At 37.9% G+C, this 11,333-nt stretch overlaps 1 protein-coding gene across 1 annotated transcript in view; it reads left to right on the forward strand.

Annotated features, from left to right (window-relative positions):
- Positions 1 to 11,330, forward strand: part of ACSL1 (acyl-CoA synthetase long chain family member 1) — a 37,945-nt gene extending 26,615 nt beyond the window's left edge. Inside the window, exons 12-21 of the mRNA XM_053941127.1 lie at positions 1,490 to 1,624; positions 3,225 to 3,359; positions 4,099 to 4,194; positions 5,208 to 5,280; positions 5,935 to 6,023; positions 8,388 to 8,504; positions 8,864 to 9,007; positions 9,230 to 9,331; positions 9,443 to 9,514; positions 9,714 to 11,330. Of these exons, the coding sequence (XP_053797102.1) occupies positions 1,490 to 1,624; positions 3,225 to 3,359; positions 4,099 to 4,194; positions 5,208 to 5,280; positions 5,935 to 6,023; positions 8,388 to 8,504; positions 8,864 to 9,007; positions 9,230 to 9,331; positions 9,443 to 9,514; positions 9,714 to 9,854 (1,104 nt within the window). The 3' untranslated portion in view covers positions 9,855 to 11,330. The remainder of the gene's footprint in view (positions 1 to 1,489; positions 1,625 to 3,224; positions 3,360 to 4,098; positions 4,195 to 5,207; positions 5,281 to 5,934; positions 6,024 to 8,387; positions 8,505 to 8,863; positions 9,008 to 9,229; positions 9,332 to 9,442; positions 9,515 to 9,713) is intronic.
- Positions 11,331 to 11,333: the final 3 nt, after the last annotated feature.

An 11,333-nucleotide genomic window follows, 5' to 3' on the forward strand; every position in this document is an offset into this window, starting at 1 on the left:
TCCTAAGTTTTCTACTGAAAGTCTGTGTGTGTGTATATATGCAAAAATATATATATTCAGATGTGTGGTTTTTTGTGTGTGTATAGAAGTCTCTGTGTGCATATATATATATATGTTACAGAGATTTGGAATAGTACGTAACTGAGGTCTACAGGTGCCTCTGGACATTCAACACTTTTTCTTCCTGGTCACCTTGATATCAGTTATACCTCAGTGTCTGTTTTATTCCTGTCTTGCACCAGAACATACAAGTTCTGTAGCTAACAGCTCTGCTCTTGATTATGCAGTAGGAACAGGATAGGAACTTTCATTTCAAATGAAAAAATGGAAAGAGTGTTTGGATTGCAGTATTCCTCTGCTGGTTGAGGCCTGTACAAAATAGGTGGTATAGCTGCATAAGGAAATTAACCAAGACATTATTGGTAAAAAAAAATTCCTTGCTATTTGGGATAGATATGAACACAGGCTCTGTGAGAACCAGTCTTCACAGTTCTGTTTTAAAGTTGATATTTCCTTGGTTCTGACATCATATGGAAGTTAGAGGGTCAATGAATTTGACTTGACAAATATGTTCCCACTTAGTAAAGGCAGTTACTGCTCAGTCCATATGGACTGATATATTTACTGCTTTTAGCAGATGGTGGCAAAATATAGGTGGAGGGGCAAAGTGACTCTTTAGCATGTCTCATGCAGTAAATAAGAGGATAGCTAGTAGGGAATCAATGAGCAGATGTTACAGAGGAAGCAGAAGAAATAAAATGAGGTAGGTATAAACACAAGGGAGAGGAGAGATGTTAAACAGTAAAAAAAAAAGAAAAAGAGAGTAAGGGGTGTAAGGTAGGTGGTGAAGCTTATAGTCATCTAGCTTCTAGTCAGAAAATATAGAACACAACAGGATTAAGTCTGCCTACCTTTGTCTAGGTCTGAAGTGATGCAGAAATAAGCTCTGGCTCTGCTAGAATCTTCTGAAGAGCATCTTGATCACCTAAGAACAAGTCCTCTGCTCACATCAATCCTGTGAAATGAGAAGGAAAACCAGAGTGCAAGGACTGGAAATGAAGTAGCAAGTAGGCAGAAATCCTCACTGGCCTAGTAAATAGCATCTGCTGACTATAAATGCAGAGTTTCTAGGCATAAAGCAGGGGACAAACAAGTCTAATATTTTTAAATAAGCTTGCTAAGTATTTCAAATAGAGAAGTTCTCTTTTTCAGTCGTTTCCTAGCTCTTGAGTCACTGACATTACTTTATTTGACCAACTACCCTTTTTGGATAGAGTTTTGTGCTAAGCTTGAAAGTGTGGTTTGTGTACACCAGATGTCTTGCTACTTGATCTTTCTAGTGCCATCTTAGAGTGTGAGAATGCTGCAAAACTAGTCCAGAAGTTGAGAGGATTTAAGGTTGATCTCTGCTGCACAGGACTGTCATACATGCAGAGCTGGAACACATTGTACCTCCTGTGTTTTCAGAGTGTTTACTTTCTTCTAACAGTGTGTGGTTCTGTGCCATGGAGCCCGGATAGGATTCTTTCAAGGGGATATCAGACTACTCATGGATGACCTAAAAACATTGCAGCCAACAGTATTTCCCGTAGTACCAAGACTGTTGAACAGAATGTTTGACAAGGTAAGTCTACAGGCATGAGTACCGGTTTTTAAGAGACTCCGTAAAGTTTGTGCTGCCAGAGTAGGAATAACTACTCTGCCTGGGATATTAAATTGGCATGCTAACAAATGTGTGCATCTCTTTCTAGAAGAGAGCTGAAAGTGCAGGGAATAGTACTGGTTGCATTAAAACACTTTCAGGCAACAAATACTAGTGTTGAAAAGTCTGACTAGGGGACTTGATTCTCTCTATCTTGATTAATGACTTAGTGTTTTGCTCTGAGCAAGTTATTTAAGTCTAGCCTACAACACAAAAATGAGCCTTGGCATCCACATGCCACACTTTTAGCATCTGACTCATGGAGTGGAATTTGCAAAGCAAGGTCAGGTGTTTGCCTATGTTTGCATGGACACACAAATTTCCTACATGGCAGCCAGAGTGTGTTCTAGCTGGGAGAACTGTCAACCAGCCAGCTGGGAGTGCTGGGGAGAATATGTCTGTAGCCCCACTCTCCTGTGTATGCTGCTTGCCTGCTCACAGTTAACTGAGATGGGAATTTGAAAGTAGATTCTTTCCTGAGCTTCAGATTTTAATTGGCCTTTTGCATATGGGTGACTGACTCCTTTTAGGATACAGCCAGGGGAGCTAAAGGATATAATAAATCCTATGACTGCTAAAGAAATGGCAGAGCTGTCTATGCTGTCTTAGCCAGGAAATTTCTCTGATCATGAGGCTAGAGAAACACCAAGTAACACAAGGTTCTGTTTGGCTCAGGAATAAATAGTGCAACTGGAATCCATTTGGAGGGGAGGAAAACCTGAGACCAGCTTTTAGTACTTAGAATGTTGCTCCTTATTCTGCTCACACATTCTCTACTGGAATTTGAGAATCAAAAAGCTTGGGACTTTGTTCTCATAATTTCCTCTTGCTGCTTTAGTCTGTTGCCTTGAGGCTTCCACCGTTTCAGCCTCACTCACCCTTGCAGTAATCTAACATGTGAAGCCAGCAAGCTGGGGAATTAGCATGGCAGGGGGGCATAATGCTGCAGTCTGCATGCTTTCAGTCATAATGCTGAGTCTTCCTCTTTCCAAATGAATATACTAATGTGTGGGTTACTGTTGAGTCTGCTCTCTGGCTTCCTAAGAACAACTAGAAGGAGCCTTTGAAGAGCAGTCAAAAGTACAAATTTGTATGTGCAAGATAGATCTCTATTTGGTGTTTCTGAAGTGACCTGCATCTCCTCACAACACCCTGTGTTACATTATGTATTATGATAGGGTTCTTTTCAGAAAATGCTGAGGATTATGCTCAATTTGAATTTTGATGATACTAGAGAAGTAAACCATCCATTTTCATTCATATATTTTAATGAAGAAATTATGCATTGAAACAATATCACACAGTTTAATGGATATTAAGAATTTGTTAAGTGCTGATTTCAACTCTTGAACTGAGGTCAAAATAAAAATGCACAAATATTTTTTACTAGAATTAAGATGCCTATCAATAAAAGTTGTTTTCATTTATTTGGTTTTCACTTTGAGTCTCTGTGCATGGATATGTAAGAAAAAGGGAATGGTAGTGTATGAGGATTCTAACTCTAGTTCATCTTTCTTAATAGATTTTTGGGCAGGCAGATACTTCTTTAAAGAGGTGGCTGCTGGACTTTGCTTCCAAGAGGAAAGAAGCAGAACTCAGAAGTGGTATAGTTAGAAATAACAGTTTCTGGGATAAAGTTATCTTCCGTAAAATACAGGTATGCTTGAAAGCCTCTAAGTTAAACTTTGCAATTGTTGGATTTCATACAAATAGTTAAAATCTGCTATGGCTTCTTCACTGAGTTAAGACTACCTGGCTACTCAGAGTAAAAATCAGAGCTGTCTTTTTATTTTCAACCTCATTTTTTTCAATTCCCTTAGTTGTCATAGTATCAGCTAACTGTATTACAGAAGTCACTCTGAAACAGTCTGGTGCTTCTCTCTTACCACTTTGAAAGCAAACATTGTCCTTCTGAAGGACGAATGCTAAGTATGACACAGTGCCACCTGTAGCCCCCACTGTCTTCTCCCTGTTGGTTACTAGTAGGTCATGCCTGCTGTTATATCTGGCACTCACTTGCTGTGGCCTTAACCTTGGCTGTACAACATGCCTATGTTGCTGCTTTTTATATCATTCAGGATGTATGAGAAACTGATACAAGGCAGTTAAATATAAAGCCATCACTGTAAGGCCATGGTTTAAGCTCTTTTTTGCAGAGTCTGCATTGCAGTGACACCATGTACAGATACTGTATGTTTGAGGTTCCATATCTTCCAGCCATTAATGAGACTAGAAACACTGCAAGAAAAACAGCTTGCAATAGGAGACTAAACTTTTACTCTCTAACACTTGTGGGTGGCACTGTAGGTGAAGAGTGGCTAAGGGTGTCGAGAAGATGACTCTAAAAACATTTCTAAAATGCTTTTGGTGTCCACAGTATCTTGTGTTTGTTGTAGGCAAGTCTGGGAGGAAGAGTAAAGCTGATGATTACAGGAGCAGCACCTGTGTCTGCAAGTGTACTGACATTCTTGAGAACAGCTCTTGGCTGTCAGGTGAGTTGCCTGGCCTTAGTCCTAAACCCTAAATATTTTAACACCTGGCTCCAGCTTTGTTAGAGCTTTTCTAGCAGTCTGATGATATGGATAGCTCTTTCAAGTATTCTTGGAGACTATACAAGTGCATGCTCTGTTCCTGAGTTTCTCTCAGTCCCCTGAAATTTCTGTATTCATCCCAAGTTTTTTAACTGAAGTAACCAACTGACCTGTCTTAGAGGAAAGATTTTTTTTTTCCGTGGGCTGCAGTAAGCAATAAATTACCTAGTTTATTTAATTTTCTGGAGTTTGCCTTGCTTACAGAAGTATTTGTAACTACTGTAGAAAATCTGATAATCAATGTGGTATTATTGTACTATTGCTGTTTTGAAGATGAGGCTGGGGTGAATCAAATTGCACACATTGCATTTATCTTCAGAGCCTCTTCAAAGTATATGCTTTTGGAGGTAAAATTTGAACAGCAATGGTATAGAATACAACAAATGTGTTGAAATTAAATAAATTTCAGGGATAGAAAGCAAAAATAATCTAAAATATCAAGCTCCCATAATTTCCTGAAGTTTTTCAGTGGTGTACTGGTGTAACAATGCATTTTGCATAGAAAAGGGAAGCCTGTCGTGTGTATAGCAATCACAGAGCTGTCATGAGATATAGGGATTACATTTCTGGCTGTCTCAGACAAACCTATTTTTAAATTATGTGAATGAAGTCACTGCAAGTGTTATGGTTTGTAATTTCTTTCTTGCTTCCTCAGCTGTTTTCTGTTTTAATCTAAACAGGTGTCAGATGAAACTGAGTGAAACTTTTGAGTAAATATTGGAACTGAAGGTGGAATATTAGCACTTGAAATTGTGCATTAATATTTCAGGGGTTTTCTAGATGGTGCTGAGGGTTTTGGTGCACTCAAATTTAGACAATTAGAAGAAAAGAAGCAAAATATTAATTGCATTTTAATGAAGAAACTTGGTGTTGAAAAGTAATGGTCTTAGATGATATTTTGATTTCACTTCTAGTTCTATGAAGGTTATGGACAGACTGAATGCACAGCTGGATGTTCTCTGTCATTGCCTGGTGACTGGACTGCAGGTATGATGCTCAGCTATCTACCTGTCTGTTAAATTTTACAATTACTGAAACTTTTAGAGGTCCCTGACCAATTTATTTAATCTTCAGTAACACCTATCACAAAGGATAATATTGGTCAAGTGAATTAAAGTTTTGAAGAGGTCCCTTGACATTTCTACCCCTAAATAGCTATGAATGTTCAGTAATTCAAACTTCTAATAGGATTTGTTCTTCTAAGTTGAAGTAGCTTTAGGAGAAGGAAGGTCATAGTATTAACCCTTGTAGTTTCTATCCAACACATCTTCTGTATAAAGGCAGTACTGGAAATACAAATGGCATTTTTTGGTGTTTGGAATCAAGAGTTTGCACTTCCCTGAGCTGTTACATCTCTAGCTCCCCAACTGAAGTAATATTACTAATGGAAACTATAGTGGGACTTCTGCTACTTAAATATGTCTGAAGAGTGAGGATCCTGATTGTAAGAAAAGTCAAGCTTCAATACATGGTTCAGCTTGTAACATTCTTAGGGATATTTGAGAATTTAATGTTTCAGTCCTGGCATATTTAAGCTACCAGAAATCAGTTTTCCATCTTTCTTCAGTATGTAAGCAGCTAATTTTTTTCAGAATCTGACTAAAAAGCATCAGGCTATTGAAGTGTTACTCTATTTAATAGGTCATGTTGGAGCACCAATGCCATGCAATGCCATCAAGCTTGTTGATGTACAAGAAATGAATTACTTGGCTTCCAAAGGAGAGGGTGAGGTAAGTAATTTCAGAAAGGCAATAAGAGCCTCTTGGGAAATTTTGGAAAATGTTTTTTTTTTTTTTTTTTTTTTTTTTTGTTTCTGAAATAACTGAGTTTAGTAAAAGTGCTAAACATGGCCTGCTTCCTAAAACCTAAGATGCCTGCATGCCATACCAGTTAATGATTCACAGAAGCAAATCAGGAAATAATATATGGGAGGGGAGAAGAAAGCTTGCATAGTAATGTTATCCCACAGGTTAACAGATGGTTTTATGACCATACATAAGGTTGTATGACCAAGGCAACATCTTCCAGCTGTGGAACAGCTGGGAAGTGTGGCCACCTCATACTGCTGCTACCCTTCAGCAGAATGATGGCAGAGGACTTCCCTCCCTCCCTACTGCCAAGGGCCAGAGAACAGCTGATGCATACAACCAGTTACCCAGCTTGTGATGTGTGAGATGAGGTAATTTAAAGTGGCTAGGAACTTCTGAGAAATGGAGATCAAGTGCCATGAAGGTTGCTGATGATTTGTGATGCCTGCCTGCACATTTTTCTGAACGTTTTTTATGCAGTCCGCACAAATTGAACATGTATGTTTTACAAATTGCATTTTGAGGACTTGGCTTTATATGTGATGCTATGTGCTGTCTTTGAAAAATTATTTTAAAAGTGTATACAGATTTAACTTTGTGTATACTTTGAACAGATGTTCATGTAGTAATTTATTTTCCCCAAGCCTTGAAAGCAGATTAACTGTGGTGTCTTTTATATGCTTTCAAGAGGCTGTGGGGGCAGCTGGGGGAATGAGAAATTAGAAGTAGCTTAAGCAAGTAACTGATTTGTAAAGGCTGTAAAGGATTTATAGTATTTATTTGTTTTGGTTGTGATTTGTATGAGACTGGAAACAAATCATTGAGCTTTAACTCCCAGAAGTACTTAAAGATTTAGTTGGTCTTGGTGGTGGGAAACTGCTTGCAAGTGAAGAACAGTGTCAAAATTCTTCTGTCTTGCATATGACTCCATATTTAGTCTTCATCAGCAAGTTTTGCTTCACTTTCAGTATGATCTTAGAGCTTGGTTTGCTAGAGGAACTAAGTATAAATTCTTCTAATGAGAAATAGTGAAATAGTTAAAAAACAATCTCCTGAATGTGTTTTGCTTTCATTTAATGTGAAAGTTTGCTGCATTAGGAGTTACTTTGGACTTGAATAAAAACGGTAGCCCCTTAATATATCAGGTGCCATCTTTGTCTTTCAGGCCTAACTTCCTCAGTATAAACTATTCTAAATATACAAAAAGTATTGTAACTTCCCTCACAGAACTCAAAGCCCATGGCTATTGAATTGGCTCTTCTTATTCATTTGCCTAAAATAAATATTCTTCCTTATTTTGTGCTTTTCATCTGGGTTAAATATTTCTAGTCCCCTTCTCTGAGAGTAAGTTTGCAATATTCTCTGCTCTGTCAGCCTTGATTTTTCACTTTTGCCAGTCAAGAAGAATAAATCTGTGAATAGAATTATATATGAGCATATGCAGATGAGGTCTCAGTGCCAGCTAGCAGGATACAGATAAATGGTTGGCTGTCTCTACTGGGAAAAGCTGTGACCTACTGCCTTCCTGTGATCTTAGGAGCTGTGAAAAATAAATATTTGATGGGTCAGTCTTTGACTTGACTGGAACATGTAGAGTTCTCTTTTATTTGTATCCTTCCAGGTAAAGTCTATTTTAAAACAGAAATGACTTGCTTTATGAAATATGACTTTAGTTTGGTACTGTCTCCATGACATCATCAGAACCCTCACTAACACTCTGATCTCCCTCCTATTGACAACATCTTATTGTATTGTAGTTCACCAGCATGCTGGGTAGGCACTGAAAGCTTTTCAAGAATTGATTGCTGAACTACATTAGTAATTCATTCTAACCTAATTTTTGGACAACAAATGTACCATTTGCTTGATACACAACTGTTTTTTTTTTTTTCTCCACTAGTTCTAGAACAGTGCCCCTCCTGTTTACCAAAGCTGAAATGAACATGTTGCCAGGCTGAGAGACAGACTACTGGATCTAGCAGAATTTTTTCACATAAACAAATAAAACCAAATTTCTTCTGATAGGTTCCAGTTATTCAAATAGTGGGTAGGAGCACTACTGCTAGACTGGAAGATATTAAACCCTTCCAATTGCTTCTTATTCTATTTCATACCAATGGAAAAAGTTAGGTCTCCAAAACCCATGAGCAGAAGTTCCTGTACAAACACAAACTTTCTCTTGCCTTTTTAATGGGCATTAAGAACCATTGGAGAAAGCATTTGTTGATAGTAGTGATTGGTAACTTTCCTTCATTGTAGCATATATTAACAAATGGCTCTTTTCAGGTTTGTATTAAAGGAGTAAATGTGTTTCGTGGCTATTTGAAAGATCCAGAAAAAACAGCGGAGGCTCTGGACAAAGATGGCTGGCTTCACACAGGAGATATTGGGAAATGGCTACCAGTAAGTTAACTTACATAGCTGGAATGATACTTTTATAGTTACTGGCAGAAATTTAATAAATAGATTAGAAAACATTTGGTATTGAACAGAATTAGTTTGGTGAAAGACAAGAATTTGTGGATAATCATTGTCGTAACTGAATCTGTGTGCCTGGGCCTAAAAAGTTATTGACAGTGCCAGTGCTGAGGCTTTTCCCAGTTTAGTGTTAGAAGAAAATAGGTTATGTATCCATCTAATCTAGTTTGACAGTTCTCTGGCTCTAGCACAGTTTTACTGTGCCAGTGTGGCGTGCCTAAGGTGTGTAGATTGGTTTTTCACTTGAAGTGCTGCCTCTGAGTGAAAGTTATTTTTGTCAACAGAATGGTACATTGAAGATCATTGACCGGAAAAAGCACATATTTAAACTAGCTCAGGGAGAGTACATAGCACCAGAGAAAATAGAGAATGTATATCTGAGATGTGAAGCTGTTGCACAGGTGTTTGTCCATGGAGAGAGCTTGCAGGTAAGCATTTTTCAGGTAATTTTAAAAATTAGTGCAAGAGGCAACTGCAGAAAAGTCTTCCTTTCTTCCTTCCCTCACCCCAAACTTTGGGACTGAAATTTAAATTTTTATTGTAAACTATTATCATTATGCATTTCGGTTCTGATTGGATTCCAGCAGTTACATAGTTGACTTAGGAATTTTTGTCAAGCTTTTCTCTTTTTTTTTTTTTTTTTTTTTTAGGCTTTCTTAGTAGGTGTTGTGGTACCTGATCCTGAAACTCTGCTCAGCTGGGCCAAGAAAAAGGGATTTGAAGGCTCCTATCAAGAGCTATGCAGAAACAAAGTAAGGCATATCTAACTGAACAGTAAGGCATATCTAACTGTTCTGCATCTACTTTTACAAGTTGCTGCTTATGGAAGCATGAAGCTATACAACATATTTCTGTATCCACAGGATGTAAAAAAATACATTCTGGAGGACATGGTGAGAATTGGGAAAGAATCTGGTTTGAAGTCATTTGAACAGGTATGATGCTTATGAGAACCAAATACCTAGTTCTTTAAACTTCTCAACACCAATATGATCTGATTCTCCAAAAACTGCTTTTAATTTGTGTCTAGAAAACTTTTCAAGTGACAGGCTTTTTTAAGATGTCTGGACAAGTTTTTAATAGTCTTGTGTATTTCAAGGAATACAGCTTGGCTAGTAACTTTTTATTTTCCAGGTGAAGGACATTGTCCTGCACACGGAAATGTTTTCTATTGAAAATGGCCTGTTGACACCCACACTGAAGGCAAAGAGACCAGAGCTGCGAAAATACTTCCAGTCACAGATAGATGAACTCTATGCTAATGCCAAAATGTAACTGCGAATGGAATGAGGAGAGTAGCACACGTCTGTCTACTGTTAGCCTTCATATCTGTATTTTGACTACAGCAAAAATAGGGAAGGAAACTGTGCAATCATTAACTTGTACAAAAATGGGTACTTGCCATAGGAACATTGAAGAAATGGAACACTGCCTTACTGTCAAGTTGTGTTGCATACTGTTTTTATGGTGACCTACAATTTCCAAAAAGAGCCTTAACTATAAATGGTAACTATATGTAAGTTATTTAATATTTCCTTGGTCAAAAATGGGACTCACCTTCACCAAGGAGCTAAGGTTTTATTGCCAGCATGTTTGCTGTCTGCAGTGTGTTTTGCAGTTGTCAATTTCACAAAGGATTTGGCAGCTTTGAAAATGCCTCTAAGTATCTTGCATCCTCAGAAAAATTACTTAAGCTGTTCAAAAAACCCCAACTACCAAAAAACCCAAACCCTTACAGTTTGCATGGCTGGTATCACATCTTTTGTTGGTCCTAGTATTAACTGAGACAAGGCATCTGAACTGTATCTCCCCTCTATATCTGCAGCCAATTATGGGATGTACTTTTATAAGGTAGCAGTCAGCACTCCATACAAAGAAGACTGAGTAGAAGTTCCTCAGAGTCTGCATATGGTGGTTCTGCACTGTGTGGATGCAGTTCATTCAGCAAGTGTAGCCTCTGCTACATTAGCATGATCCTGGAGTGGTGCCAGCCCTGCAAATGAGCAGATCCCAACTCTGGCAAGAACACTAGAGACCTAAAAACCAAATCAGAAGGATGGGCTATGCTAACAGTCAGGGTAAACATTGCACCTGTACCAGACACTTGTTTCCCTGTAATGAACTTGTATTTAAAATGTGTTTTATAAAAATGTGCCAGGCCCTCTGTAAGTGGAAGAGCTTCTGACATAACCTGTTTTCTGTGCTGTATGTATGAGCCACTGAGTGCTCCTCACTGAATAGCAAAATAGGTCAGGTAGAATGTTTTTGCCTGATGCTTTGCAGCAATTGGAATGATTTATACATGCCAACAGAACTGTGTGTTGGCCCAGGATAGATATTTGTTCAGGGATAAGAACCTAATTCCCAGATAAATTGCAAAATAATAACTAGTTATCTTTTGTTTGAAAAATCAGCAGAAATAAGCCTTATTACAGCATAAGTTTTTTGTTATCCTTAACAGAGTTGGTTTTGCATTAACATTCATTGCTGTTTTTTGAAAACATGGATATATGTAAAATACAAGCACAACAAGGTTTGCACTAAGATTTGTGTGATTGTAATGCACTACTCTGTAGCATAATTTCATATGTGTATACAATTCAGGTACACAAATCAAAGTCAACTGTTAGAGCAGTAGTTTTACATTGAAATTCAAATGTTTGCTTAGTGTTGGCTATTTCTATGTTTTATAAAACCAAAACAATTTTCAAAACCAATGAAGGAAACCAAAATAAATATTTCTGCATTTCAGTG

The sequence above is a fragment of the Vidua chalybeata genome, chromosome 4, assembly GCF_026979565.1.
Source record: "Vidua chalybeata isolate OUT-0048 chromosome 4, bVidCha1 merged haplotype, whole genome shotgun sequence".
In the NCBI taxonomy this organism is placed as follows: domain Eukaryota; kingdom Metazoa; phylum Chordata; class Aves; order Passeriformes; family Viduidae; genus Vidua; species Vidua chalybeata.